Source organism: Gambusia affinis, linkage group LG12, assembly GCF_019740435.1.
Source record: "Gambusia affinis linkage group LG12, SWU_Gaff_1.0, whole genome shotgun sequence".
In the NCBI taxonomy this organism is placed as follows: domain Eukaryota; kingdom Metazoa; phylum Chordata; class Actinopteri; order Cyprinodontiformes; family Poeciliidae; genus Gambusia; species Gambusia affinis.
The window spans coordinates 26914051-26941395 of record NC_057879.1 but is presented as its reverse complement, the minus strand read 5'-3'; the positions used below and the strand labels follow the sequence as shown (position 1 = coordinate 26941395).

Genomic DNA, 27345 nt, shown 5'->3' with positions numbered 1-27345 from the left:
GCTCTGTCATGGCTATACATTCACTTTATTAGCGGAGTTTTACTTTTTATCTCCATGTCACCGGCTTAGAGAGAAAACTTAGTTAATAAAAAAAAATGCAGACAAGAGCGAGAGAAACAGAAGTCAGGGCAGCCATGAAGAGAGCAGGTTGACTTCTGCTACTGCTTACAGGTTGCTATGGCAACAGTCCTCCATCCATCCATCCATCCATCCATCCATCCATCCATCCATCCATCCATCCATCCATCCATCCTTCCTTCCATCCATCCATCCATCCATCCATCCATCCTTCCATTTCAAAGGTTGTGGGTTCGACTCCAGCTTCCTCCTGCCACATATTGTTTAAGCATTTGAATTTATTGTGGATTTTATTTAGTTTTTTTTTTGAGGAATCAAAGGTAAAAGTTCAAAACGGGAAAAAAACCTTTTTCTACTTTGTGAAGCACGGTGGTGGCAGCATAATTCTGTGAGATTTTACTTACCTGAGAATGGTCTAATCAAAGCTCTGATCTGAACCCGATTGGTTGTTTTTCACTGGATCTGCACCAGGCTGGTACAGTAAGAATACTGTAAAGCAGTGGCAGTGTCATGCTGTGGATTCCCAGTTTTAGTTTTATTCAGAGCAAACAGGTTTAGATTTTTATTTTGATACAACTTGTTAACAACCATTTAAACAGATATTAGTGACGATATGCAGCTTATATTTGAGCCTAAAGCCACAATAAATTAAATTTATGCACATAATCCCTGTTTACGATAATGATAATCATTCCACCCTCATTTAATAACAAAGTCTGGTTTAAAACTCAAAGTCTGGTTTAAAACTCAATCTGGTTTAAAACTCAATCTGGTTTAAAGCTCATTCTGGTTTAAAGCTCAGTCTGGTTTGAAGCTCAGTCTGGTTTGAAGCTCAGTCTGGTTTAAAGCTCAGTCTGGTTTGAAGCTCAGTCTGGTTTACAGCTCAGTCTGGTTTAAAACTCAAAGTCTGGGTTTAAAGCTCAGCCTGGTTTTAAAGCTCAGTCTGGTTTAAAACTCAAAGTCTGGTTTAAAGCTCAGAGTCTGGGTTTAAAGCTCAGTCTGGTTTTAAAGCTCAGCCTGGTTTTAAAGCTCAGTCTGGTTTAAAGCTCAGTCTGGTTTAAAGCTCTGTCTGGTTTTAAAGCTCAGCCTGGTTTTAAAGCTCTGTCTGATTTAAAGCTCTGTCTGGTTTAAAGCTCTGTCTGATTTAAAGCTCAGTCTGGTTTAAAGCTCTGTCTGGTTTTAAAGCTCAGCCTGGTTTTAAAGCTCAGCTTGGTTTTAAAGCTCAGTCTGGTTTAAAGCTCAGCCTGGTTTTAAAGCTCAGCCTGGTTTAAAACTCAAAGTCTGGGTTTAAAGCTCAATCTGGTTTAAAGCTCAGTCTGGTATAAAACTCAGTCTGGTTCAAAGCTCAGTCTGGTTTAAAGCTCAATCTGGTTTAAAGCTCAATCTGGTGTAAAGCTCAATCTGGTTTAAAGCTCAGTCTGGCTTAAAGCTCCGAGTCTGGGTTTAAAGCTCAATCTGGTTTAAAGGTCAGCCTGGTTTTAAAGCTCTGTCTGGTTTAAAGCTCAGCCTGGGTTTAAAGCTCAGTCTGGTTTAAAGCTCTGCCTGGTTTAAAGCTCAGTCTGGTTTAAAGCTCAGTCTCGTTTAAAGCTCAGTTTGTCTCAGGCTGCTTTCCCCCAGCAGCCAGGCGTTCAGAAGGTCAGCGATCTGCTGGAGTAAATGCAGCCATGATTTGTGTTTGTTTATAGAAATAGATTTAGATTCTGCTGCAGCACAGCTCCTCCACCTGTATGAAATAAAAACCTGTAAATTAAAGTGCCAGGGACTCAGCGGGTCCAGAGAAATAAGAAACACAAATAAAATTTAAATGAGACTGGAAGACGCACTGAGAGTGAATAATGCAGCGACGGGCCGTAGACTGGATCAGAGACAATATCTATGATTTATTCTTTCATGGTCAAAGTTTATGCAAAACCATATTCAGACCTCTGGTTCACCGCAGGAGCTACCAATATAATATATGCTGAGTCATAGCAATATCTTATAAAAATATCTTCCTCAATTAATAAAAGACCTCTGAATTCAATCAAAATGAAAGACTAACACAACGACACTGACGTTACACAGGAGGCAGGTTGTTTTGCTGAGAAGGAAACCGGTGAACTGAACTCTTAAAGGTCAAAGGTTAAAGGTTCGGTGTTCACTTTAATGTGTAGCTCAATAAAAATGCCTGAAATAATTCTTAGTGAGTTTTAACTCTTCGTCCCGTTCTGTGCTAAGCCTTCAGTCTTTCAGGGATTGTTAGAAAAAATACATAAACTGTAGATTTAGGCGACAGGAAGTGGTCGGATGATGGTTTGTTTTTGATTTTTCAGAACTGTCACAGCATCTCAGTTCAGAAAAAGATGTTTCATTCCAACGTCTTGAATCCAAAGCTCTAAAATGAAATGGCCAACTACAGTTTCCCCAAACCGCAGCATACGTAGACGCTCCCAAGTAGGCGGGGCTTGTCACTCCAACGCCTGAATAAGACGCCAACGTCTCCTCTGATTGGCTGACAGACGAGCGCCACCATGACTGAAACATGAATATATCTCATAAACTGTTTACATCTCTCACTGCCATGACTTTTAATGATTTACTGCGTGAACAAACTTATTCAGGTGTGATTTTTATCCAATTTAACGGAAACAAATTGTGTTTGCAGATTAAAATGAAAAATTTGCTCTCATTTGTAATGGAAACACAGCTACTGTTATGAAGAAATGTCCAACATAAAGAGACAATATAAATTCAGGATCTTAAGGTTTTTAATATGAAACATTTATTTCTCTGATGTGAATCCTCGGCAGATGTGCCGGATGTTTTGTGCTGCACAGCGGGAGGGAAATGTGTGCTGTCAGAGATCTGCTGCAGGCCTTCATCCCTCAGCTAAAATCAAGCTGCGCTAATGATCATCTGAGCTAATCTGACACTGAGTCCGCTGGCTCTCAGCTGTCCAAACCGAGGACAGCGTCCACTCGAGCAGACACGCCGTTAAGGCTCCACACTGCAAGAAGTAACCAGCAGGGGAAGTCCAGTCCTCTACTGGCAAAAAACCAGCAGCGTTCCTGCACTGGGTTCAGCGGGACCTCGCTCAGTCTTCATGTGGAAACCTACAGATTTACCAAAACTCTCATCAAAACGGATCCAGACGTCCAGATCTGCACTGCAAAAACTCACCAAGTAGTTTTGATTTCAATTCTTCTTGTATTTTAAATAAGACAAAACTGAGTTACTAGAAACTTTTCAGCAAAAAAACAGGAGACTGTCAATAATTCATTCTAGTTCCACAGGCAGATTATTCGATGTACACCACATTTTTCCATGTTGTAAGTGAAATAATTTAGTTTTTAAAATATTCTTCTAAAGTTCAGTTAGCTTTTCATCCGTGTCTCAAGTTTGGGCCACATTTTGATTAGGCTGGAATGAAAATAAATGTAACCGTTTCCTTTAACCCAGACGTCCCGGTTCTGATGAACCAGAATAATAATGTAGATATTTGGTAAACCTGGGCGGCGCGCTGAACGTCTCAGTTCAGGAGGAATCGGTGAAATCCTCATTTCTTGCAGCGAAGCTCGGCCGGCCCGAGGCATTGAGTTGTGATTCACTTTTATTTTTATTATTAACGCTCCGCTGGAACGTCTGACTGTCTGAATCTTGGTTTGAGGATTCGTCACTGTTTTCAGCTCAGAAACAAAAACAGGAAGAACTCAAGACCTGCTCTTCCTCCTCAGCCTTTGTCTTTACAGCAGCCAGACTTTTAACTCGTTTAAAGGATAAAATTAGGAAAATTTTTGGTTTTGGTAACAACAGGAGCATTGTTAATTCTTTAAAGTTGTTTCTGTAACTTTTTGGATTTGTAAAATTTTACAGTAAAATACAGAATATTATTTAAAATAATCTGAATGGGGCAACATGCAGGATAATATTTTACTGATGGGGAAGTAAATCATCCTGCAGTTTATGGAACCACTTTGTTTTCTGTTTGAAATACATTCCCCTCTTCCTCAGCCAGGTTGAGGTCTGGACTTTGACTAGACCGTTGCCACTCCTTTCTTTCAGCCTCTGTGTTGTAGATCTGCTGCTGAGTTTGGGGTCGTTGTCCCGGTGACGACCCGGTTTGGTTCAGGCCCAACCAATCCAGACCCGTTCAGACGTTTTTCTGCTGTCCTGCTGAGTTAAAGATTGACACTAATGCATTTCATTTACTAATAATCTTTCTTATGACTGATTTATTAATATCAATGAATTTACAATGTTTCTTTTACTAAGACATAAATGTAATGAATTACAAATTTACTTGATAACTCTGCACAAGAACAGCACAATTAAATACGGCAGTAGTTTCACAAGCTGGTCAAATGAGTAAAAACAACTTTAATTTGTTCAGTCGGTGTAATTAGGAATAAAGAAACTGAAACTAACTGAAACTGACTGAAACTGACTACTTTGGTCAAAAATGTGAAAATAAACAGCAGCAAACCTTTCAAATGCTTCAGAAAGTCAATTTAAATAAATAAAAATAAAGCTCAGACCACAAAACATAGAATTAGACTGAATAGATCAGTCACATGGTCACTTATACCAGATCTAGAATCTTTTTCAATATCGGCACCGATACGGTTATTAATATCTGTATCGTTATGAAGTTCCAGGAAGTTTGAAAACTTCCTGAGAAATTACAGGAAAGTCTTGAAAAACTCAAGACTTTTGCACGTTTGTTTGTTTGTTTGCTGTTGAGAGAAGTACAGTAGCTCAGTGTTTCTTCTCTAGTAGAATATTTTCTAGATTCTAACCGTAGATTTAACATTTTTATTTGCTGGTGAAAAACTTCAGATTTACACAACAAAAATATTCCCACTTCTTGAACTGCTAAATGAAATAAACGTATTAAAGATAAATAAAGTTGATTGGACAGAATAAGAAATATCTTCAGTTTGTGTTAAGAGTCAGGGGAAATGCAATAATCCTTTTCTTCTTCTTCTAAATTTCTCTTTTTTAAGTGACGGAAGCAGAGAAGTGCTCTGAGATGGAGGCAGCGTCTGGAGATGAGTTATAAAACTAGTTTATTAGGGACTAATCTGTCCCATCGCTGCAGCAGAATATTAAAGGCAGGAATCATTCTGGCTGTAAAAGCAAAGCCGGCCCGTTTGGATCTTTATATTTCACATATATTGAGTGTTTTAGGAGAGAGGTGGCTTGGATTTGATGCAGATCTCCTGAGAGATGCTCCCACACTAAATCTGTTCCTGGACCTGCAGAGCGGCGCTGCCTCGTTTAGACCAATAAAAGCAAATCTTGTTTTTCTGCTTTTTATTTTGTCTCTGCAGGCCTTGAGGCTTTTTTTAGGATGCTGCTTGCGGCCCCAGGCTGGCAGAGTTAATGTCGTTTATTTGTTTTTACAGCCTTCATCTCTGCCATGCTGTCCTGTTTCTTGTTTTTGTGTCGCGTCAGGAAAAAAGCAGAGCTTGTTTTTTGACGTTGTCTTAACTTGATGGTCGGTTAGGAAGAAATATGCAGAAACTATCAAGATAAATTTAGCAGATGGTTGTTGGGAAAGCAGAGGAACCAGTTCAGTAACTGGGTTTGGATTACACGCTTCTTGGAACTCAATTTTTAATTTGTTCGTCCATTTAAATTTATTTTCATATCTATTACTTTACATAATGGTACATTCAGTTTTTCTTGCTCCATTAATCACCTGAATCTGATGCTTTCTGTGTTTGTTGGCACAAAATGGTCGGTTTGATTAAATGTTTCTTTCTAATCAACAAAGACTCATAATTATAAATACTAGCTCAAATCTGGTTGTTTGTCCATAAAGTAGTTGAACCTGAACTTGTTTAGTCAAGCAGATTGTTGATTGTTTCCAGCACCCAGTTCAGTCCGCTTCGGTCCGACTCCAGTCCGTCCTTCGAGAAAGTCCGGTTCGTTTGTTCAGGTGTGAATGCTAACCAAACTCTGGTGGTACAAACATCGGTCTGGGTTCGTTCAAAGTGAACTCTGGTTCGGTTTTAATGTCTCTGTGAATGCCAAGCGGACCGGAGACCGCTCCAAAAACAGTAGGTAGACTGCAGCGCAGGGCATTCTGGGTAAATTCAACCAAAACAAAAGAGCTAGCCTTGTGCTAGCAGGAGAAATAGCTCCTGGTTTTTAGCCAAAGACGAAACAGAAAAGACTTCTTCAACTGTTCTAGTTTATTTTCAAACTTATTGATCCATTTCTTGCTTTTACGAACCAAAGAAAGTTTGACGCTCTGGCGGAACCACCGACCCGAACCGCAGTCAGGTTCTGCTCATTGCGCCTCTTTTCCTGCCTCTCTCCAGGAACGTCTGGTGTTATCCGTGCTGCCACGTTTTGTAGTTTTGGAAATGATCAACGACATGACAAATGTAGAGGACGAACACCTCCAGCATCAGTTCCACAGAATTTACATCCACCGCTACGAGAATGTCAGGTGAGCCGCTTCCGCGTTCGGTTCGGGAATCACGATTCCTCATCAGATCAGCGTCTTTCACTGAGACACATCTCCTTTCAGTTTGATGACCCTCAGTCAGAGACACACAGCTTAGAGTATAATCAGTATTTCTATCTAACCTGGATCTGAAAGTGACATTTCCGTATTTTATTCAGCATTCTTTTCGCAGACGTTAAAGGATTCACGAACCTCTCCACCACGCTGTCCGCCCAGGAGCTGGTACGAATGTTGAATGAACTCTTTGCACGTTTCGACCGTCTGGCTCACGTAAGTACACAAAGCAGGAAAATATTAGCAGATATTGGGTTAAGGTAGCATAATCTGTAAAAAAACTGAGATTATTTTCAGAGAGTTTTTTTAATGTTTCGCATGTTTTCTGATTTTCTTCCCAGGAGCATCATTGTCTGCGAATCAAGATCCTGGGAGACTGTTACTACTGCGTGTCTGGTCTCCCTGAGCCCAGACCGGACCACGCCCACTGCTGCGTGGAGATGGGACTGAGCATGCTCAAAACCATCAGGTGAGACTACCTGAGATCAGCTGCTAGTTCAGCCGGCCTGGTTCTGGATTCACTGTTTATGATGTGATGGAGGAAGATTCAGCAGAGCTGAGGGTGATGATGATGAAGAATAAAAAAGAGAAGTGGATTGATTACCTGAAGGACAAAATACTAACCGGCCAAATGTTTGAAGGATTTCCTAAAATGTTGATCCAATTTCTGCGTTTCTGGAAAAACTAGATTTTGTTCAAATTACATTCTGAATCTTCAAAGTCTTCAGTTTATGAGAAAAATCCTTTAACCATGAAAAGCTTGTTTAACTGTATGGCACAGCAGCTGATTTGGATTTAAACCTAGACTTTAACTAGGCCGTTTGAAAGCTTTGATTTTGGTTTGACAGGAACCATTTAGTTAAAATCCAGAGAGAATATGATTGAAGCATTTAACCTGAGATTAAATTACTGCCATTTTTATAAAGTCTTCCTAAAGTAAACAAATCATTCATCTAATAATCTACATCAAACAGAAACTTTTCAATCGAAGCTCATTTGTTATTGTTGCTACGCTTTCATTTCTTTCATTTAAACAATTTTCTTAAAATAGGAAAAAACTTCTTTCTGTCTTTCTGTCTCACTTCAGCTGAGACCTTGAATGTCCTGAAAGTTGCAGCTGCATTGCTGGAAAAAATAGATCATTTAAAATACTTACTGAGACAAATTAGCGGTTAAAAATGAGCTGCTTTAGGGCGCGAATAGAAAATAAACGGTTAATTTAAAGAGTGTGCAGCAATGGGAAAAACTGAGCCAAATTCAGCTGGAAACACAATAAAACAGGAACTTGTCCCTGAAATGCTCCAAACAAATATTAGCGCTGGTGAAAACAAACTACTCTACATGCAAATATTTCTGCATAATTTATGCAAATAATTGTGAGCCATTTATAAACAAAATGTTTTAACCTCGACCGGTCCTGAGCCGCTGGTTAATGATACACCAGCAGATTATAATAACCACCTTCCTGTTGTCTGGAAAAAACACGTGTGCCTTTCAGCCGCCTGGTGCACACACACACACACACACACACACGCACACACACACACACACACCCAGACACACACTGACACACACACCTCTCTCCCAGTATCACGGCCTTCTGCACATTTCCATGTGAATGGGTGGAATGAGAGTTTTGGTTTCAGATTGTTAACTTTTTGCAGATATCGTCCAGATTTTAACTTTCACTGGGAGTTAAAAGGTTTAATTGTCAATTAAATCAAATGCATTTTTCAGCAAACTATACGTCAACAAAATAAGCAACATTTTCAACTCCAAAACCATTTTTGCTGCTAAGTTAATTAATAAATAGACATACAAGCTCAAGATCAAAGTATGTCTTGTTTTAATGTATCATGTTGGTCATTAAACCATCTGATTGCAGCAAAGTGTTTTTTCGGTACCATTTAGCACAACAACAGTGTTTTCCAGTCAGAAATGAACCCCAGTGCTCAGAGAGGAGCAGCTTTATTGTCCATCGCTGCTGGTAGCAGATGTAACTTGTGCATCAAATTTATGGTCGTACCAGAAACGCATCAACACAAACGTTCCAGACGGAACATTTCCATGTAGAAAAAACCCCCAAACTTATTCTGTAATATATTTGATGCAATAAATCTCTGGAATTAATTAATCAAAATGACCACCTTAAAGTCCCGGAACGACTTCAGTTTAATTTTAAACTATTTCTGATGACAGAAGCAGATTTATACAGAATCTCTTGTTCTGATCTGAAGAGATTCATGCAGAGTTTCACTGCAGCTCCTCTTCATTCAGGTGACCTTGGTTCCTTGAACAGGTGAGAGTAAGTCAATGGCCTATACAAAACCTGTTCATTACAATTGCTGCCCAAAATCATAATTAGATAATGAAACTTTCGAGCCGTTTTAGGGCCTCTGTCATTTTAAATCCAAAGAACCTGCTGCTGGCCACGCCCACCCAAATCACTGTTTACACCGCCTGCAAACTGTTGCACAGTTATACAATCGAAAAGCAGAAGTGGAGCCTCCTGCACAACCAATGCATTCTGCATCCAGAATGCAGCAGGTGGTTTCTGGATGGTGAGTCAACAACAGACACCAGAAAACATAAACCTATTGCCAAAAACCGGCTGATTGTGTTTTTTTAAGCCTTGATCAGTTTTTAGAAGAAATCCAAATAAAAGTACAAAAATGTGCATTTTGCACATTTGTGCCCTTTAACAATTAATTTCTTTACTTTGTTGCATTTCCTGTCTGCCTCTTGTTCCGCCTGAAGAAGAGCTTTTTGTAATTTAGACGGTAGAAAAAACTCGACTTTTTGAAGTGAGTTTTGCTCGGCAGAGCTTTAGAAATCCTTCTGCCCTCTGGTCAGGAGAAGAACGCACGCAGCAGAAGTAACATCCCAGCATGCTTTTACTCCTCCGGTCCTCAGAAAACACTCGCTGACTCCGGACTCTGAGCTTTTGAGTTGGCTGCAGACTCTAATTCAATAATCGTCTTTATTGCTGCTGGATTTCGACCTCTTGCTTCTCTTTCTGCGTGACATTGAGGGCGGGGAGGAGAACGTACATTGGCCAGGAAAAGCGGGATTAGTGATGGATAAGCTGTGAGATTGGTGCGTTTTGTTGCTCCAGCAGCAGGATGAGTGAAGCCAGAGAGGACGGAGCTGATTGGTCGGGTTTGTGTGGCATCAGTCTCACCGTCTCCTCCTCTCCGTCCTGGCCTGCGTCATCTTTCTGTCAAACTGCAGATTGCTGCTGTTGATATCCTGCAGCTGCCATGAAGCACCTGTCTCACCTTCCCAGGATGCATTTCACCTGCCGCTGCAGCGATGAGGCGTGGGACGAAGGCGTCAGCCTTCAGTCCTGCTTTCATTCTCTTCACAGATAATAAACTATGAAATGAAATGCAAATTTGTGAACAATTTTCCAGCTGTTTTATTTAAGAGCTGCAGAGATGCGTGAAGTTTATTGTTTATTTCTGATTATTTCTGTTGCTGTCGGCTTCACTCCCACCAAAGGTCACATTCATGTTTATTAATTTGTTGCATTAATGCACAAGACTTATGTATCTCACCGTATTACTTAAAATAACAGCACAATATTACGGAAACATTATTCACTTTAGGTCAATCAGATCATTTATTTATACAATGTACAGAGTAAAATCTGTACACAGTTTAAAATGGATTTCTGACACAGCTGTACATCTGATCAGGTTTAGAAAAGCAGGAAAAACTCTGCAGAAAGGGAAGAAAATATAACTTTTATATCTTTTAGTTGAATTCTGACTCATCCTGGGACATTCTTCAGCTGCGGTTTGCTTGGACTAGACCACTGTTTGGACATTTCATCCATCTGGGATGAGCCAACAGCAGTTCCTCTGCTTGTTTCAGTTTACACCCAGAAACATGTTTCATGTCTCTGTTGGACCCATTAGGTTGGATCAGAACCAACATCCTGCTGTTTCATCTTTAAAATCACAAAAAAACAACATTTTCCTATTGTTATATTTAAAAAAATCTAAATTAAATATCTCTGTTGAGCTCATCTGGTTATTTAATCAATAATTCAACAGCAGAAACAATTTTTCATTTGAAAATTTGTGGTTCTGAATGTGGGTGAAGACGTGAGACTGGACAGTCGGACCGTAATGAAACTTTTTCTCGTCCAGATACGTCCGATCTCGTACGAAACACGACATCGACATGCGGATCGGGATCCACTCCGGCTCGGTTCTGTGCGGCGTTCTGGGACTCAGGAAGTGGCAGTTTGACGTCTGGTCCTGGGACGTGGACATCGCCAACAAGCTGGAGTCCGGAGGCATCCCTGGGTGAGGGAGCAGCGTGTGTGTGTGTATGGGTGTGTGTGTGCGTGTGCGGGTGTGTGTGCGGGTGTGTGTGTGTGTGTGTGTGTGCGTGCGTGTGCGGGTGCGTGTGTGTGTGTGTGCGTGCGTGTGTGTGTGTGTGTGCGTGCGTGTGTGTGTGTGTGTATCCAACCCAAAACACAATAAGACACAGTTTTACTGCCTCTTCATCTTTCCTGTTTGGCCTAAAGACAGAGAGGTTTAAGTTTCTGTTTCTAAACATCCTACAGCTTCTGCCACTGAGCCGGATTGTGACCTCTGACCTTTGCTCTTCAGTGAAATCTGTTGCATAAGATGAATGAAAGTAGCAGCGGCTTTTCTGGTTCTATGAATGTTTTCGTCAAATCCGACACTTCAGACGCCGGCTGTAACCGGCGAAGCGACACAACGGACTTGACCTTTGGTTGCAGCAACATTCAGCCAGTGACCTGACACTGCTTCATTCACACCTGCACAGGTCACTGATTGGCTGCTTGATTCACACCTGCACAGGTCACTGATTGGCTGCTTTAGGTGAAAACTTGTTAAAATCTGTGTATTTCCTTAGTGTGACTTTAAGCTATTGAAGAGCTTATTGTTTGCTCCCTAGTTATTCTGTACGGAATGCCAATAGTGCCAAATTACAACAAATAATTAAAAAGAAACATTTAAATGTGTCATTTATTTGTTTAATCTCAAAATAAATAAAGAAATAATTTATTCAATATAGAATTATATACATATTTTCATTCATGTTTCATTTTAAAAACTAGTTTAAAAATTAGTAGTAATTTAATGAATTAAATTTCTACATTCGGTTCCCGGCCCGGGATCTTTCTGCATGGAGTTTGCATGTTCTCCCTGTGCATGGTGGGTTCTCTCCGGGTTCTCCGGCTTCCTCCCACAGTCCAAAAACATGACTGTCAGGTTAATTGGTCTCTAAATTCTCCCTAGGTGTGAGTGTGTGTGTGAATGGTTGTGTGTCTCTGTGTTGCCCTGCGACAGACTGGCGACCTGTCCAGGGTGACCCCGTGACCCCGCCTCTCGCCCGGAACGCAGCTGGAGAGGAACCAGCAACCCTCCTGACCCCATTAGGGACAAAGGGTGAACAGAACATGGATGGATGGATGGATGGATGGATGTTAACTTCACCCATCAAACTCAGTGGGCGGGGTTAAAGGAGACCTTGACATCTGATTGGCTGCTTCAAGTCAAGTCTCTTTCTTACATGTTTGCTAAAACTCTGGGTCAGTATTTTCACTGGACGTGTGGAAATAACTTCAATAAATTAATAATTTATTTACCACAAACTCTGGATGAGCAACTCCAGTCTCTCTGTCGTTAGTTTGGTCTGAAATATTTCAGAAAGCTCACTGTGCTACATTAGCTAGGTGTTAGCTAGCTCAGCTGCTAGCTAACACCGGCTAACGCTCTCCTGTGAACTTATTATATATAGTTATATATATGTATATTATATAGATATTTCAGACCAATATATAGACTTTAATTAAATTATTGATGTTTTTCTTTACGTTGTGCTGATATTTCTGAACTCAGAATCATCACTAACATGGAAGAAGCAGCCAATCAGACGACATCCTCTCCCTTAGTCCCACCCACTGGGTTTAAATTATTTCACAAAATTATTTATTAAATCATAAAATATTTATATTAATTTGAAAATGTCTATATTTTATCAAATGTTTCTGTATTTCTTTCCAGTTTTAAAAGATAATGACGTTTAAATAAATATTTAGTAATTTATGTAAAAATATAATTTATAACAAGACATTTTCACATGTTATAAGTGAACTAGTCTACCAGTGTAACCAGTACTAATGACTTAAAACAAGCTTCAATATCCTTCTGAAAAGTTACTGGTAAGTTAGTTTAGTCTTATTTCAAATGTACATTTTGGAAAAATACTTGGTAAGATTTTATGTTTTTGCATCGTTATAAATTGGCAAAAAGGGATGAAATGAAAAGGAATGTTTTTATTTTCTATACTTTATATAAATAATCCAACATATTGAAGTAACTGTGATGTTTGTTTGATATTTCTGTCGTGTTTCAGGCGAATCCACATCTCCAAAGCCGCTCTGGATTGTCTGAACGGCGACTACGAGGTGGAGGAGGGTCACGGCAAGGACCGCAACGACTTCCTGCGGCGCCACAACATCGAGACGTACCTGGTCAAGCAGCCGGAGGAGAGCCTGCTCACGCTGCCGGAGGACATCATGAAGGAGGCGGTGAGCTCGGCCGACCGCCGGGTCAGCAGCGCCACCTTCAACGAGGCGTCCTGGAGCCCCGAGCTGCCCTTCGACAACATCGTGGGAAACCAAAACGTAAGATCCGCCGGGTTCTGTTTCACACTGAGAAAGAAGGCCCGTCTGGACCCACGGCCCGTCCTGCAGCCGAACTATTGGGCTTCAATCAGGATGTCAAACTAAAGCAGAGAGATGCACCACGCTTCCTGCAGGGCGGCGCTGTTCGAGGAGACGGGCCGTGGTTTTGCAGTGCATGAGATCTTCTGGGTTTCCTCGTCTGTTGGTCTGTTTTGTCCCTTTTAGTTCCTCGGATTGAACAGACTGTGTGTGTGTGCGTGTGTGCGTGTGTGTGCGTGCGTGCGTGTGTGCGTGCGTGTGTGTGTGTGTGTGTGTGTGTGTGTGGAGAAGGTGTAACATCGTGTGTGTCGGCCTGCCTAGGTGAGGATGACGAGCGTCATTTAACATCTTCCTCTTTGTTTTTGGTCTTCATCATCTGTGTGAAACAACAAATCTGCTGGTTTTTACTGGAGGATCAAACTACTGATGTATTTCAGGTGTTTTACTTTCATTAATAGCAGTAATTTAATCATCTTAAACATCCTCAAAGTCAGATCTGCTTCACCCACTGAGCTTTAAAACATTAGGAACCAAGCCACCATCCTGTCTGCCTGGTGTTTGTTCAGTTCTGTGAAGGAATGGAGCCACCTGGTTCATATCGGAGTGAAATGGAGGCTGCAGCTCTGTCTGCGTTCACACAGCACCTCTTGATGCTAAATTCAGATTTTTATTGTGTTTTTTGTGTGTTTGTTCATACTGCTGAATGATGCAACGGCATCAAAAGTTGCTGTTACTTGCACAACTTTTCTCTGTTACTAAGCAACAAAATACTTATTGGTTGAATATGTGAAACTTCCCATAGCAAAGGGATTTCTTGTTGTCTCATGTTTATTGGCACCAGACATACAACGGATTGGCACATTACTGCCACCGAGTGGCATGGAGTCCAACTACATGTTGTTGTTTTTTTGTTGTTGTTTTGAATTTTTCATCTGCCCACTGGGAAAATCCCCAGGACTCCTAAAGGCATTGATGTCAAATGCAGACACTTTAAAAAACAATGGGATTTGTATCTGATTTTGTTCCAGTTACATGATCCCGTTAGCGCTAAAACTAAAGGTTGTAATATTTTATGATTGTTGAACATCATCAAGTTTCTTTAGTTTTGTAGATTCTTCATCTCTGTGTTAGATTTTCTCTCACATCGTTGGTTTTTTGTTTTCCACTGTTGTGTTAGATTCTGAGGTTTGCAGGTTTGACTTTCATCTAATCCTCGATAAGAAGTCACATTTATTTACAATCCTGTCATGAAATTCAACAAACTGAATCTCAGAGTCTCTTTTTGTGATTTCTTTGATTATTCACTGGAATCCTGACTATTTGCGGCCATTTGAAATGTTTTCCAGGTGCAATGAGTAAATATATTCTGGCTTTAAAGCATTTGTTGCAGTTTACTGTGATTTGATTGTGTCTTGTTCAGGTTTGTGTAGCTTCCAGCTTCAGAGGAATGTTGTTTCTGCTGTTGTTGGCTGATAAAGCGCCTGTCGGATCAAAAGCCTGACTTGTGCATATCAAAGCTTCCTCTGAGGAGTTGTGCAGCGTCATGTCTGGCTCTCCTGCAGCTTCCCGTCTCCTGCAGGTTCCTCCCACCGCGCTGTCCGTGTGATTCACGTCTCTGCATCAGAGCATGCAGCGCAGCGCGGTTTGCAGGGTGTGTGTTTCTGTCCGGGTCAGGCCAGGTGAGCCATCAGAGCGGGAAGCTGGAAAATCTGAGCAGAGCAGCAGGAAACTCTGGAGACGAACAGCAAAATAAATCCTTACATTGTAGTAAAAACGAGCAAGGATCTGAGTCAGGGGTGTCCAAAGTGCGGCCCAGGGCCCATTGGAGGCCATCGGACTGAACTTGTGTGCCCACATTGCAAAAACTCAAAATCTTACCAAGTTTTTTTCATCTAGTTTACAGTGTAAATATCTCAGTACACTTCAAAACTTTTTAGTGTAGGATCTTCTTTTAGGTCAGCAATTCATCAATATTGATACAAAAGTTTTAATTCCACTGGTAGATTATTTCTGATATATTAATTGACATTAATATATCAATATTAAATGTTATTTAATTGACATATAATATTATTAAATGTCAATTAAATAATATTAAATAATCTGCCAGTAGAGCTAAACTGATCCCACTTACAAAGAACGTAAATATAATATAAGAATAAATATTTTTTCATGTTTAAAGACAGCATTTACATAGGAGAAAGCAGTCATAGCATTGGTAGCTGTAGTAGCATTGGTAGCTGTAGTAGCATTGTTAGCGGTAATAGCATTGTTAGCAGTAATAGCATTGTTAGCGGTGATAGCATTGGTAGCGGTGATAGCATTGGTAGCGGTGATAGCATTGGTAGCAGTGATAGCATTGGTAGCGGTGATAGCATTGGTAGCAGTGATAGCATTGGTAGCGGTGATAGCAATGTTAGCAGTAATAGCATTGTTAGCGGTGATACCATTAGTAGTGGTGATAGCATTAGTAGCGGTGGTAGCATTAGTAGTGGTGATAGCATTAGTAGAGGTGATAGCATTGGTAGCTGGTTCCTGTGGGGCTGACTGCACATCCAGAGGATTCTTTCAGAAACGGACTGAGGAGTCCAGCTGCCTGAAATCCCTGCAGCTCGGCGCCGGCTCCCTGCTCTGCTGCGTACCTGCTGGCGGCCATGATGCTCATCACTGCCATGGAGCTTCAGCTCGTCACCAGAACCTCTGTAGCGCTGCAGGGAGACGCTCGTCCTCCGGCTTTCATCTGTGAACGGAGCTCAGCTGAATGTTTGGACGTCAGGAGAGTCCATCAGGACATGTTTGGAAATCCGCATGTCAAAAGACAATCTGCCTAATAAATGTCAAGATGGTTCACGTTATGCGACATTGTTCCTGCTGCGCCTGCGGCGGCTCGTGTCTTATGTAACTGCTTGCCTGTGATCCTTTAAAGTGCACCACAGGAGACCTGTTGCAGCTGCAGACTGGAAACTAATCACATTCTAACCTTCATGGTCACATTTTGAGACATCTTCATCTCCACGTCCAACGCTGCTGTTTCCCACAGATGGAGGTTATTTTTGCGTCATATAGATCAGCTTATTTGCAGTAAATCCAAACGCAGAGCTCAGCAGTCTGACTTTGATCCGGCCTGCTGGGATTGGTGGCCTTTGTGCTCCGGGCTCTCTCAGGGACCTTCAAGTCAAACACGATCAGGCCGGCCGGACTCGGAGCGCCGCTCCCTCCGTGTCCCTGCGGCGGCGTCTCTGGGCCGAGGCCAGGCGTCTTCCTGAGGTCACATCCTCCGCTTCACTGGATGTTTGGATTCCGAGCGTCCAGATGATCGCAGAAAGCAGATGGTGGGTCAAAACGTCGCAGTGGGCGTGAATATTTCTGCTCCATGAAACAAACGGTTTCATGTTTGATCCGGGTTGCTCCTCTGAAGATTCAGTTAGCGGTGTGTGATGTTCAAAGATCTGCTGCAGATGTTCTCAGATTCTGCTTCAAGTCGAGGATTTCCCTCCTCGTTTCTGAAACACTCCAAATGAAGCGAGTAACGAGGAGCTTCAGCTTCAGATTTCTTGTCACTAAGCTGGGCAATAAATCAACAGCCATTTATATCACAACAGATATGGAATATCAATACAGATATAGATAATGTGATAGGATAGTCAATCATTTTACTGAACTCCGATCAAGAACTATAAAGGATTCTGGGCGATGTAGGCTAGCATAGCTAGCCTCCCATAGCTAGCTATGCTAGGTTGGTGACTTCAACTAACTCACTCACTCTTTGGTTGCCTAGCAACAGAACTGCTTAAAAATAATTTTAAAACTTTTTATTTTTAAAAGCAGTGTGTGGAGTGAAAACTGTGTATAAAACAGAACAGTTCACTCCACCAGTTTCATTATTTGATATTATCAACAAAAACTAATGGATCGATAATCGATATCGACTGATATGAGACGTTTTATATCGTGAGAAGTTTTTCAGTCACATTGTCCAGCTCTAACCGGACGCCGTCTTTGAACTTGCAAATAACTTTTTGTCTGTATTTTCTCTTGATGATGAACATGCTGTTGGTTTCTTTCACACTGATCGTGGAGACGCAGGAACCTCTCATATTTATTTGGAAATATGATTTAGATTTAAGGATGTGGACAGGGCAGTTCCTGGACCCGTCACAGACTGTAGCTATGGTTACTGGAGGAGCTGGGCCAAGCTGGTCGGCGATGGGAGTCCTGATAGATGGACAAGGAAACATCCGAGATCCAAAGCTTTTTAACTGAGATTACTAAGTAATAATAGTCCCATCGTTTCTCAGAGTAAAATGGACATGAACGCTTCTGGTCTGGTAACCAACAGCAACCAAACAAACATTTGTAGAAAAATGACACAAAGTGAAACTTTTGTTTTTATTCTTTAATTTTTCCAAATGAAAACTGTGAGGAAATGGGATTCATGAAGACTTTCAGAACAAAGCACAGACGATCCAAACCTTTTCTAATGTTTCCAGATATAAGCAGCAGCTGTGCGGCGGCCCGGTTCCGACCCGGTTCTGACACGGTGCTAGCAGCGTGTTCGGTCAGACGTGGCTTGGTGCTGCCGTGATGAGGCTGACGTGTCGTGGCGGCTCCTCTGGCGGCTCCATTATGACCCGCCTCATGTGTTTGCTGTCTGGGTTCCAGATATGCTAATCATCTGACACATGGGCCACTTGATCTTCATTCATATGCATGAGAGCTTCGCTCCGGTTCCTCTTCAGCTTCGGCTCATCTTCCTCGCCTGGAGCCGCGCGGCTCGCGGTGATTAACGGCTCCGATGCTCACAGATCGGCTACAATCATCTGTCCATTCAAAAAGCCATGAAAATGGATTTAATTCAGCTGCGACTGAACGTAGTAATAAATTATTCTGACAGTTAATAACAGCATTAGTCAGTGAGCGGTTGATCGTTTATAGGATGTGCAGATAAAAAGCTCAGCTCTCTGCTGGACTGAACTCATTAGCTGTGGCTAAATAGCATGTCTTAGCTAGCTATTTTTTTTTCCATTTGTCTTTACATTGTTTGCTTCTTTTACCTACTATTAACAACATTGTAGTTCATCACATTTAAACCCTGAGAAGAATATAAATCATAAAATGTATTTTTATTTTTAGCAATTTTATCAAGATTTCCACTTAGTTAGTTTTGCTAACTAGCTTGAAGATAAGCTAGCAAAATGATGTGATACTGAAAGACAAATGTAGCTAAATTTATCAAATTTTTAAAACAAAATTTGAATCTATAGAAAAGAAAATTGCTGCACCTTTTCATTATAATACTGTATGACAAATTACAACTAATAGTGAAAGTATAACTATGAAAATATCAATTAAAAACCATGTCTTTGGATTAACCGATTATTCAAAATATTCTTAATAGACGATTTTCTGACAGAATCTGAACCAGGAGAAGTTAAAACGTTTTTAGAGAATAAGTTTTTTTAATCTTAAATGAGAAATGTTTGTATTTCTGTACAGTTTTGGGTTAATTTCTGTTCTGAATCTGTTGCTTTTTAGAGTCTGTAGTTAACAATTAATCAACTACTAAATAAACTGATGTTTTTTTCACTAATCAATTAATCAAGATTAATATTTGAATCCAGGCATTTATTTAACATTTTCTGTTGTTTCAGTGATCTTTTTAAATAGTTTGTCAGACTTTATGAAAGTTTGTCTTTGGTCTGAGTAACGAACAAATTAATTCACTCACCATAAAAAGAGTCCAAAACTCAAAGGATGAGCAAATAACTGACTGACTGACTGATAACTGACCAGTTTCTCCAGTTAAACCTGTAAACTGATGATGCTGAGGATCGTTGTTTCTGTCTCATTGCCCCCTGTTGACCTGTTGACCACGTGGGTCGTGTCGATGTGAGAGGATTTCCCTGCAGCTCAGGATCTCACGGCTCTGAGTGAAAAGTGCCTGAATCGTGGCCGTTTATTATTTCCAGGTAGTTTCCATTAGCGTGAAATTCTGGCGATAGCGGAGCTGGCCGGTAACAAAGGGCCGAAAGCCTCCATTAATCAGGACTAACGGGGGACGGCCATGCATGTGGAGCCTGGAAATGAATTTTTAATGATCTATCTGAGCGTGATGGATCTCATGTGTTAACGTGTCACGTTAAGCGAGCTGAGGTGAGATGCCGCTTTGTTCTGAGATATCGAATCTCCAAACATCTCCATCTCCGCTCTCTGGCTCCCAGACGGTAACCTGATGCTGCGGCTGCAGCGGTTTGGAGGAAATGGCTGCTGTGACCTGCAGAGCTTCTCATCAGGGAGGATCTCTGTTTTCATTTCACAGCAGAAAAATCTCCACATGGAGATCTGACACATGCTAGGAATGATCTTTACAAAAATATTCTCATATTCAACCATTTTTCTTTACACTTGGTCACTTTACAGTAAATTTCAGTAGATATTATGTTATAGAAAATTTGTAGCATTTATTGTAAAAAGAAAGTAAATAATGAAAACTTATAGCCGAAAAACACGAGCCGTTTTTTAATGTTTTTATGTTTGTATTGCTTTAGAAACAGCAAGATTTCTTAATTTCGTTTAGCTTTTCTGAAGTGTAGATAAAGCGTTAAAGAGAAGATGGAGAAGCTTTTGCCAAGATGGGAACACTGCCATCTGCTGGCGGAACTGTGCCTTACCAGAGCCATGAAACTGAAAACTAGCTTATAAAATATAAAAAATAATACCAAAAAGCACCAATAATGCTTTTTGTCTCAAACAAAATACTGGTGGTTTTGTGACAAAATGTAAACAACGTCAGGTTGTATTAATAATAGGTGCAGATTTTTTCTTCGAACTATTCACACTTTGGTGTTTGGTCATAATTAAATTAATTTTAACTCAGTTGGTGAAGCACTGTTTCTGAAAATATTATCATTCCTGAAGATTCATTGATTTAATGAACCTGAATTTCACCTGGTAACTTGGATTTGGTGAACTGGCTGCTGTGTTTGGACATTTTTAAATCACACTCAGGTTAAATCTTTTCCATCGTGGTTTTCCTCATATGTTCACAGCTTTTTGCTTTAAACTTGTGAAAATATTTTAGATTTTGTTTATAATAAAGTCAAAGCTACTTGTTGCATTTTTCTTAGTTTCCAAAGTTTGATGGGATTAAATTAAACCAGATGAACCTGAAAATCTTAAATGTTTTTGGAAATCTGTGCTTGTTAGTGTAATTTGAGTTTTTGCATCTGGACTCTTTTCTGAGCCGTTTGTCCTCCGTTTCCTGCCTGAGGATTTTGGTTTCCAGCCCTGTAATTGTGTTTTAATCTTCCTGACGGTGTGTGCGTTACTCTGAGCTCTGTCTCCACCAACATGGCCGCCGGAGCGAATGGGATCTGCATGTTTTGCTCTGAGCTGTCGCTCTGAGAGCTCATGTTGCATTTTGGTCTCCCGTCTTTCCTCCTTTTTGATTTTGTTTTGTGTTTGTAACCAACTGTGTGTCTGTTGTTTCTTTTTTCATTTGTAACCTGAATGAAACGAAAACGGGGGACAAGCAGGTTCATTCTATGTGCATGTGCTTTCCCTCTAGACTCTGGCTGCCCTAACGAGAAATTCGATAAATCTGCTTCCAAACCATCTTGCACAAGCTTTGCATGTCCACTCTGGTCCTGAGGAAATTAACAAGCGAATAGAGAGTGCCATCGACTTACGGAGTGGCGATAAGTTGAGAAGAGAGCATATCAAGCCTTTCTCACTGATGTTTAAAGACTCCAGCCTGGAAGAGAAGGTAGCTGGGGTTTGAGATAGATCCATGTTTTCTCCTCTCTCTCCCTCCTCATACCTACTTTTGAGATTTCTAAAAACCAAACAATGACACCAATTTTATTAAATCATGAGTAAGCTAAAGGCACTTACATTGGGTTTGTTTATTAGTTTCTCCATTTTTGCATGAATCCCTGAATAAATACAAGCTAACAAAATGAGGACAGCCGTCAAACCTTTTAGTTTAAAAATTGGAGTTAAAATAATTAAATTTTAAAGTGTGAAGTGTGCCATCACTGATCTGTGGTCACTTTTTAGTAAAAAAAAAAAAAAAAGAACAAATTAAGTATTTGAGTAATGACTAAACAAATCCAGTCTTTTTTTTCTGAACAAATATTAATCTGTAAAAAAAAAATAAATAGTTTCTTTATTCCAAATAAATCAAACGGAAAACAAAAATCTGGAGAAGTTTTGCTTTGAAGGAAGTTATTTCCAAATTAAGATATTTTAGCATAAATTTTGTTTTGTTCAGGTTAGAATCTGTTAGAATAAAATAATAAATCAGCGATTTCAGTGGCACACTTTGGACTCCATACAGAAAAACTGGTCTGTAAAAATTCACCCTAATAAAATCCAGATTTTCTGAGTTTTCCTTTTTATTATAGGTTCACCTAAAAAATGATTTCTCATATTTTAAGTTTAATAATCCCAGAGCAGATCTGTTTAGTTTTCTTTACCGCAGCGTAGCGACGCCCCTTCAGTTTACTCATGACCAAAACGTTTGTACCATGGAATTATGGGAAATTTTACCGTTCTGTGGACAACATTGACCAGCCCAGCTTCATTTTTAAATTACTTTTTATTTTTCTCTTGTCTTATCTTTTGATCACTGCATTCAGTAAAAAAAAATTAAAAACCATCAGCCTTGTCTGGAACAATTTTTATATTCAAATCCTGAATGTTTGAAATTAGATTTTTATTAAAAGTGTGACTAATAACCAGTATATAGATTATGATTTTTAAAAATTTAAATTTCTGAATAACTTTTGCAATAAGCTGTTAGTAATTTGCAGTTATTCTGACTTGAGTAAACAGACATTTTTCATTTGTAATAAGAAAATTCAGGATAATAGTTTAATGGTTAAAAATGCTAATTAACAGATTATAATCAGTTTGTTTATTATGTAGTTTTTAATTAGACGGCTGTTTTATCATGAAAATCATCAGTATATTGATTATCTAATGATGTTATGGTGATTCTGTGATCATAAATCGTTATCATGAAGAATTAAAGTATAAATAAAAAGTATGAATGTTCTTTTCTTTGCTGAATGCAGTCTCCTTTCGCACATCTTTTTTATATTTTCCCATTTTGTTTTTGTTGCTGTTGAGTTCATATTGGCTTCCATACTTGTGTTAATCACCATCCCCTAAAACTTCCTTAATTTAAATACTTTTATTTTGTTTATCTGATTAACCTGTAAACCTCCTCAGTAAATGTGCAGTGATTTGATGTTGGCTCCCTTCATCCTTCTTTATGATTCCTTTCTTTCTATTTCCTTTAATTTATTTTACTTATTTTTTGCCAAAGTTGTGACCGAACGTGAAGCATCCTCTTGCTAATTTCCCAGCACCCTTGAAGAAAGAGACAGAGAGGTTTGGGGCAGCAGGCGTCCCTGGGACGGAAAGGGGAGAATAATCTTAGCCGCACTGTGCTAGCTAGCTAGCTTCCCTCAGGATGGCTAACGTACAGATTTACTTTCCTCAAAGTTTACACATTTTTCTGAAGTTTTAAAACAGGCTTTTGATTTATTTATGTATTAAAATTTAAGTATATTATTATTTGACAGTTTTGCAAAGAAAAAGGTTTTTTTAGTTTGACGATTTTTTTTTTTGCTAAAGTTTAGTTGTGGCTAATTAGCATAGCTTAGCTAGCGACTTTTTAAAATGTTTCTCTTTGGGGTTTTTTTGCTACTTTTATCTATATTTAGTAAGATTGTATTTATCAGTCCTCACATTTAGACTCTGGTAGGATAATAAATGCATTTTTTTTATATTTAGTAAATTTAAAGGTCCATGTAGTTGTTTCTGATAACTAGCTTAAAGAAAAATGTTTGACTCATAAATACAAATGTAGCCACATTTATCCAATTCTGAATACAAAATCTGAATCAACAGAAAATAAATGTTCTGTTCCTGTTTAGTTTATTACTGTTTGACAAAATACAACAAGTAAAGAAGGCCAAACATAAAAGGCACCAAATTAACGTCTTTGTTGCTCTTTATTATTTAGTTGTTAATTAGAAGGACAGTAAAAACATGTAATAAACTAATTTTTGTGAATCTTACTTCAGTCCAGGTTTCAGGTTTAGGGTTTATTCTCGCTCAGCACTCTCTGTTGGCGTCTCGGCTAACATCTGAAATGCTCACAGCTGTCAGCCTCTCACCTTCCCCAGGACCCACGGCTAACCCAGCAGCTCCTGTCTCTCTCTAACGCTTGTGGTCGACCGAGTCGCATGCATCTGTGGCAGTGCATCCGTGTGTTTGGCGCATTCTGACTCGTCCAGTCCTCTGTTTGTCTGAAAACCTGTTTCTCCCCCTCACCTCCTCTTCCTCCTCCTTTTCTCTTCGTCTTCGTCTCTCTGTCCCTGTGCAGTACTCACAGATGAGGGACGAGGTTTTCAAGTCCAACCTGGTCTGCGCCTTCATCGTGCTCATCTTCATCACAGCTATTCAAAGCCTGCTTCCCTCTGCCAGGTAAGGGAACGTCAGACAAGCAACAGTTTCCACAAAAAAGAAACAAATGGCGCCGCGAAACCGATGAGACTCAGAGAGAAACAAGAAGACCCTAAAAATCAAACTGGATAATTATCCTACCCTGATAATAAAAAAACAGTCAAATTTACCTAAAAAACGCTCCAATTGTTCAACCTGCAGCGCCGTATCAGGGACAGTAAATTTACACCATAAAATTATGGAAATTTATGAGTTTCAAAAGTAAAACATTTTAAACTTTTGGTAGTAAGAAATTTCGACATTTTTTGTCTAAGATTTCATAGATTAATCTCAAAATCTTTGGCAAGTTTTCAACTTTTCAAGCTGAGATAAAGTTGGAGTTTTCAAAAATAGTCGGATTTCAGTTTTCAGGTATTTTTCCGCGTCATTTCCAGATGGAGCTGCTCGTTAAGAACAACGCTGCTCGTTAAGAACAACGCTGCTCGTTTAGCCGCTCAGGACTCCTGCAGGAAATGCACTGAGTTTCTTCAGATATGACCCCCTTAAAGTGTCACAAACTGTTTAAAATAACCAGTATTTTTGTTGAATCTGTTTTTTGCGCCTGCAGAATGGTGACGATGGTGATCCAGTTCTCGGTCCTCATCGTTCTCCACTCCTGCCTGGTTCTGGTCACGACGGCGGAGGACTACAAGTGTCTGCCTCTGGTTCTGAGGAAAGCTTGCTGCTGGATCAACGAGACGTACGCGGCGCGAAACGTCATCATCTTCCTCTCCATCCTAATCAACTTCCTCGCTGCAATGATCAACATTGTAAGAGTGATTGAAAAGAAAAAGGAAATGTTTATTTCTTCTGCTCTAGCTTTGAGATTTTTCACGTCTGACGATTTTATTTATGTTTGCCTATAAAACATAAATAAATCATGTCTGCAGATTGCAACTTTTCATTCAAATGCTTTTATTTTAATAAACAACTGATAAAACTCATATTTAAAGATAGTTACTTTATTCTATTGCTAATAGAAATATCAATCCTAGATTAGCCATGCCAGCATAATATTAAACATTAAAACTGTTTTTTAAACAACATTTTTTGGTGTTTTAAATGAAACATTGATGAATTTTAAATTTACACAGATTTGGCCAAATTTTTAAGCAACATGGAAAATTCTGTTGAGGAATTTAAATGTAGTCAAAGTCTCAAAAACAGAAGGACTGCAGGATTTACAAGTCCCGTATTTTTTCTGGAAGTTTAACTAAAATATTCAGCTTTCTGAAGCTGAAGGAGGTGGATGGCAGCGGCAACTGAAACACGATGTGGCTTGGATTTAAATGAGTTTAATCAAAGAATGTTAGCAGGTAAACTGGGCAACATTCTGGCAATTTACGAAATGAAATCTCCAGTCCTCAATGTCTGAAAATGAGACGAGAACAAGTCCAAACGTCCGTCAAAAAATGATCAGGAAACCAAAACCGGTCTGTAATACCTCATGCAACATTTGTAGTTTAGAAATTATTTATCCAAATTAGCTTCTCTACTGAAAACTAGATGATGGGGAAGTGATTCCAGTGTGATTCCTGGTATGTGTTAAATATGCATCAACAGGCATTAGTGGTAGGATTCACCACCTGGGCTGTTTTCCAAAACAAGACTCACATTGGAAAGTAGTAACACCATCATGACTCAAAAACAGAGACTGATTTAAGCAGACAGAGATGGAAACACATTTATGGTTGGAACTGAAAACCATTGATCTGTCTCCACCTACAGGCGAGTGAATGAATCTCCTCAGTGCATCAAAAACATGAAAACATTAATGCAAGTAAATATTTCTAACAGCAAAATGAACACAGTGACTGAGATTGTTGATGAAAAGTTTTTCTGCTCTTTCTCAGCTGATCTGAGTCGGAGTAATTCTGCTCTGAAATGATCCGCCCTGTTTGTGTCTCTGCCAGCTGTGGTGCGACTTCGACAAGTCCAACACCTTCAGGAACCAGACGTACTACGAGTCTGCCTCCATCCCGGACATCTGCTTCTACCCAGAGGTACCAACGAGATGAGCTGTCGGTTCTGCGGTCCGGTCCGGTCCGTCTGTTGTGCTTTCTCACCTCTGCGTCAGCGATGAAATAAACATGGCGGACAGGGAGGTCTCGCCTCGGACGCGGCAGCTGACGGCGCCGTCAGGGCGTCACGTGGAAATCATCCATCAAGTTGTTTTGCTCTCACAGTTTGCAGCTGATTGATGGAGCCAATAACGAGGCGGGTTTTTACTGCCGCGGGCTCGGCTGAGTCATGTTGTTGCATGCATACATCATAAACTTATTCCCTCCTGAGGCTCCGCAGGTACGACCTGCTCTGTGCACACACTGGGTCTGTTTTTAGCAGCAGACAAATAAGAAAATACTGGATATTGGATTTAATATTTCATAAGCAGGCAAAGCAGCAACTTCTCAAATAAAGGGCAGTTTAGTAGTTTTGGTTTATTACGGCTCAGCAGGGGGCGCGCTCTGTGGCCAGAGGAGCTGGGGATTCCATCAGAGCTCATAAAAGTTATTGTAGGTTGTGCCCAGAGTTCACATTAATAACAGAAAACCTATGAAACAAACTGGGAGGTTTAGTTTATATGCAGAAAGTTTGAAATGATCTTCAGTTGAATTTTAGGTTCAGGAACAAATTAAAGAGCTGAAAACTAAAACCTGCAGAGAATTGTGTCTGTTAATAACAGTTAATCCTCAGCAATAATCTGAATCATTTGTATAATGTTGTTTTGACTCCTAGTGGCCGTCGGTGGTATTACAGGCAGCAAAACAACAAACTAGAACCTAATTAACTATTAAAAATAATTTCTTATTAAATGGTTTATTTTAAGGTCAGAAAAGAAATAATTTACAAATAAAATCTCTTTATAATTTGTCAACCATTCGCTGATAAACTGTAAATATTCTCCAGCTTTTTGTTATTTTTGGTCATTAAAAATGTTTTTAATAAATAAAACATTGATTATTAACAGATTCCTTATTTTTTATATGTTTGAAACACAACAGATCATTGATAAATAATTTATCATCAGATGTTCCAGGATGTTAGATAAACTGTTGGTTGTTGGGTTAATAATACATTTTCTAATTAGTCCTGCTGGTCTAATTATTATTATTATTATTATTATTATTATTATTATTATTATTATTATTATTATTATTATTATTATTATTATTATTATTATTATTATTATTATTATCTGTAATAAACGTTAAATGAGGAGGAATAATTTAACTCTTTATTAGTTAGCTAATAACTACTCATAATATTCCTCATTAATAGTTATTAATTATCAGGGTAAACAGTTTGTAGTTTGGTAAAGAATAATGATTCTACATTTTATAAATAACCATTAATTTATCTCCAGTTTTTGTTTAAAATAATTTCATGCATAATGTTGTAAAGTTTATCTCCTACATTTAAACACTGAATAATTTATACTGATTGAAATGATAAAATCAAATATTCTGTATGTTTCTGGTATTTTTATTCAGAGGAGTCACAAACCAATAATCGATCATTCTGATTAATGTTAGTT

The 27345-nt window shown here is 39.5% G+C and overlaps 1 protein-coding gene across 2 annotated transcripts in view; it reads left to right on the top strand.

Moving 5' to 3' along the window:
* Positions 1-27345, top strand: part of adcy8 (adenylate cyclase 8 (brain)) — a 68927-nt gene that overhangs the window by 27105 nt on the left and 14477 nt on the right. The window contains exons 3-11 of one of the 2 annotated variants that reach the window (XM_044135157.1): positions 6384-6514; positions 6691-6802; positions 6928-7055; positions 10741-10899; positions 12986-13256; positions 20863-21060; positions 23692-23792; positions 24379-24580; positions 25724-25813. In XM_044135157.1, the coding sequence (XP_043991092.1) occupies positions 6384-6514; positions 6691-6802; positions 6928-7055; positions 10741-10899; positions 12986-13256; positions 20863-21060; positions 23692-23792; positions 24379-24580; positions 25724-25813 (1392 nt within the window). The remainder of the gene's footprint in view (positions 1-6383; positions 6515-6690; positions 6803-6927; positions 7056-10740; positions 10900-12985; positions 13257-20862; positions 21061-23691; positions 23793-24378; positions 24581-25723; positions 25814-27345) is intronic. The other variant, XM_044135158.1, reaches the window with a different exon arrangement.